The sequence below is a fragment of the Papio anubis genome, unplaced genomic scaffold (genome assembly GCF_008728515.1).
Source record: "Papio anubis isolate 15944 unplaced genomic scaffold, Panubis1.0 scaffold2754, whole genome shotgun sequence".
Lineage (NCBI taxonomy): Eukaryota > Metazoa > Chordata > Mammalia > Primates > Cercopithecidae > Papio > Papio anubis.
Genome location: NW_022162842.1, coordinates 1 through 3,947, shown reverse-complemented (window position 1 = coordinate 3,947; position 3,947 = coordinate 1). Strand labels below are relative to the sequence as shown.

General features: G+C 52.1%; 1 protein-coding gene across 1 annotated transcript; it reads left to right on the top strand.

Annotated features, from left to right (window-relative positions):
• The first annotated feature begins 1,369 nt into the window (after window positions 1-1,369).
• LOC116272951 (pregnancy-specific beta-1-glycoprotein 2-like) lies at window positions 1,370-3,275 on the top strand. Its single transcript, XM_031661871.1, is given in 3 exon segments — window positions 1,370-1,592; window positions 2,806-2,838; window positions 2,841-3,275. Coding segments are annotated over 3 exon segments (429 nt in total). The 5' UTR covers window positions 1,370-1,528; the 3' UTR covers window positions 3,173-3,275.
• Window positions 3,276-3,947: the final 672 nt, after the last annotated feature.

The window sequence follows — 3,947 nt, the reverse complement described above, 5'->3', positions numbered from 1 at the left end:
GCACGCCTTCCCCTCGTGACCTCCCTCCATCCTCATCAACTCTTTCTGTCACTGCTCCCTAAATGCCCGCCCACGCTCCATCTGTCCTGTTCTGTGGGGCATCCTAGGCCAAGCCTAGTGCTGACACAGAACAGCGGCTGCCTGAGGGCCCACAGCCTCCCCGGGAATCGGTCAGGCACCCCGTGACCTGCTTGCCCGCTGCACCACATGGGGCCCAGAGCGCGTGTGATGGTCACACACAGGCACCACATAGGATGTGATCACCTACCCCCGGCTTTCCCTTGGGAAGACAGACCTCTCCTGTGTCCCTGCCGGGAGAAGGGAGTATTATTGCTCTGGGCTCCGAGAACACAACTCACCCCCACCCGCCTTCTCAGGTGTGAGCGACGTCCCTCCAGACAGGCTCTCTGGTGACTGCCTGCTCCTCTTCTACAGAGAGCAGCTTGGGCAGGTCAAAACCCTCAGGACAGACCCCTGGGTATGTCAGCACATGGAGGGCTGAGCCCATCACGACCACGGAGTAAGTCGGGATGAATCTCTCCAGCTCTGAACCCCTGTCTGTCCCAGGCTCCCCTTCCTGTATCTCAACGAGCCATGTTCCACGGGCTTCCTGGGTAACTTCCCACTTCCTCCTGCACCACCACGGGGAAGGTGTGGTGACCACAGGACAATCAGATGGCCAGGGAAGAGAGGACACCAAAGATGGTCAGGAAGAGATGAGAAACCCATCCACCAGTCCTAAGGGAGCAATAGAGTGACTGAGAACTGTCCCTTTGACTATGGGAGTCACAGCCCCCACTGAGCAACCAGCACAGGCCTCTCCTCCCAAGAGGCATGAGAGACTCACCCTGCACACCTCCAGGAAGGACACTTTCCTCTGGGACACCCAGATCCTGAATGTCCAGCCTTGGAAGCTGCAGCCAAGCTAGACACAATTAGAGAAAGGAAGGGTCCCTGTCACCAGGCAACACACAGCTCACCCACAGCACAATGTGGTGTCCCTATAACAGGGACCTGATGCAGCTCCAGCCTCCTGCACTGAAGGGGAGAGCCAGATGGGGAGGAAAGAGGGTGAGGGGTGTGAATGTGCACCCCGACCTAGAGCCACTGGTACGGCAGAAGGCTGAGGCCCAGAACTGTGCTTGCCCAACCTACAGAGTATGTGTGTGACTCTCTGTGTCTGTGCACGTCTCTTTTGTGTGTATGTTTGTGGTTTTGCACATAGTGTGTACCGAGGTTTGGTGACAAAATCACTGCTGAAAAAGGCAGAGGCCTCCACAATTCCCAGGGATCTGACACACAGACAAAAGGAAAAAGAGAAGGAGGGACAAAGAGGCAGGACTGAGAGGGGAGGGGATAGAGAGGTGACCTGGGCACAGACCCCGCCCATAAGCCTGAGAAGTGCTCCTGCCCCGGGAAGAGGCTCAGCACAGAAGGAGGAAGGACAGCACAGCTGACAGCTGTGCTCGGAAAGATTCTGGATCCCAGACTCATCTCCACAGAGGAGAACACACAGGCAGAAGAGGCCATGGGGCCCCTCTCAGCGCCTCCCTACACACTGCACATCACCTGGAAGGAGCTTCTACTCACAGGTGAGGAGAGAACTTCCTGGGAGAGGACAGGAGGAGGAAGCAGAATGATTGGATGGGGTCTCCTGGAGGGGATGGGGTTCTAAAAAATAAAATAAGCCAGCACTTTGGGAGGCTGAGGTGGATGGATCATGAGGTCAGGAGTTCAAGACCAGTCTGATCAACACAGTGAAGCCCCGTCTCTACTAAAAACAGAAAAAATTAACCAGGTGTGGTGGTGAGCACCTGTAATCCTAGCTACTCAGGAGGCTGAGGCAGGAGAATTGCATGAATCTGGGAGGCAGAGGTTGCAGTGAGCTGAGATGGCGCCACTGCAAGCCAGCCTGGGAGACAGTATGAGACTCCATCTCAAAAGAAAAAAAAAAAATAAATAAAGGAAAGAAGGCTCTGTTGGAGCCTGGATTGGGGATAATATGCCAGAGAGGGACAGGGTCACAACAGGAAAATCACATTGAACTGGAATTGGTAATAGGTAGGAAAATCTCAAGTGTTCTGTTCTCCTGGTTAAGCATCACTGGCCACAATATTTTGAAAAATGATAATAATAACTATTATCGGATGACACTTCAGATGAAAATATAAGCAGGACATGAAACACTGTCCTCAGCAAAAAACCTCAACAATTGGGGAAAGAAAAAAAAATAGCCCTGGCTTGGAGGTCCCTGGGAACCCTCACATCTGCAGGAGTCTGCAGCCTGTCCCAGGCACTGGGGTGCAACCAAGATCACTAACGTCCCTGTCCTCACGGAGCTCATGCTCTCATGGGCAGGAAGACAGACATGCAAAGAGATCTGGAATGTGAGGTCAGGTGTTGACAAGAGCTCCAGAGGGAGCAGAGAAGGGAAAGATCAGAAAGGGAAGATCCAGGGTCTCTGAAGGAGGTGTCAGGAAAGAAGTCTAAGGATGCCCTGATGTGAGCAGGACCTGAGGGCAGTGTGGAGGGAGCCATGCAGACCCCTGGGGAAGAGGATTTCAAAGAGAAAAATGCCGAGGTCAGAAGCGTTGAATGAATGGGTGTCGTGCTCCTGATCTTGACCCAGTAGGACAGTAGGACAAAAACACACACACACACATACACACAAAAAGGGGTGTGTGTGTTTGTGTGTGTGTGTCTACAAGGCTGATGATTGAAGAGATCTTCTCAGGACCCAAGGCCCCATCTTTTCATCCCAATACATAGGTCTCAATATTGACTGATGCTCTCTCCACCTCCTAGCATCACTTTTAATCTTCTGGAACCCGCCCACCACGCCCATGTCACGATTGAAGCTCAGCCAACCAAAGTTTCCGAGGGGAAGGATGTTCTTCTACTTGTCCACAATTTGCCCCAGAATCTTACTGGCTACAGCTGGTACAAAGGGCAAATAATGGACCTCCAGCATTACATTACAGCATATACAATAGACACTGAAATGATTATATTTGGGCCTGCATACAGTGGACGAGAAACAGTATATTCCAATGCATCCCTGCTGATCCAGAATGTCACCAAGAATGACACAGGATCCTACACCATTCAAATCACAAAGCGAGGTGATGAGACTAAAGGAGTAACTGGACATTTCACCTTATACCGTGAGTGATTCCACATGATCCCTGGGTGTTGAGGGGTGGGGGTCACTTCTACTTTGCACACACAGTGTGGTCAGGCCTGGACTGTGCCTGTGTCCCTCTCTGCATTATGTCCCATGTTGGGGTTTCGGCATTTAGTGCAGGACACACACAGAGGAGACAAACCTCGACAGATCAGAATTCCTTTCCTGCCTCCAGACCCTGCAGACACTTGCTGCACAGGAAGGACAGTCTGATGGGGGGTGCTCAGCAGGAGGAGATCAGACTCAGCCAAGCACCTCATGCCCTCTTCATAAACTTGACCCTGAGAAAGACCCTGGAGAACTGAGTAGCGCTTTGCCTAAGAGGCCCCTTGAGATACTCTCAGAGAAGCTCAGCCCTAGAAACCTGAACCCCAGACCGCTGTCCCTAAATCTTTACTCCAGATAAAGCTGAGGAGCCTGTGCCATGGCTGGGTTGTGGCAGGGCTTACTGGGACCAAGGATTTACCAGCTGTCTGAGGACTGTGTCTCCTGGAGCTGCTCACCAGCCAGGGCTCAGCCCTCAGAGCCTCATCTGGGCAAACACAGAGCTTTCTTCACCTGACACTCAGAGTGGAGAGGACAGAAAGACAAGCTTTGTAGGCCATCAGCCAACTGCCTTGTGAGGCTTAGGACACTCCATAGAAAGTCTAATGTCCCCAGAAGCAGAAACAGAAGAGAGAAAATGTACCTGGCAGCAGCTTGTCCAGAGTTCTGAACTAAAGGTGCTCTCTCATGGAAGTGAATAATAATAAATGCTGTTTGT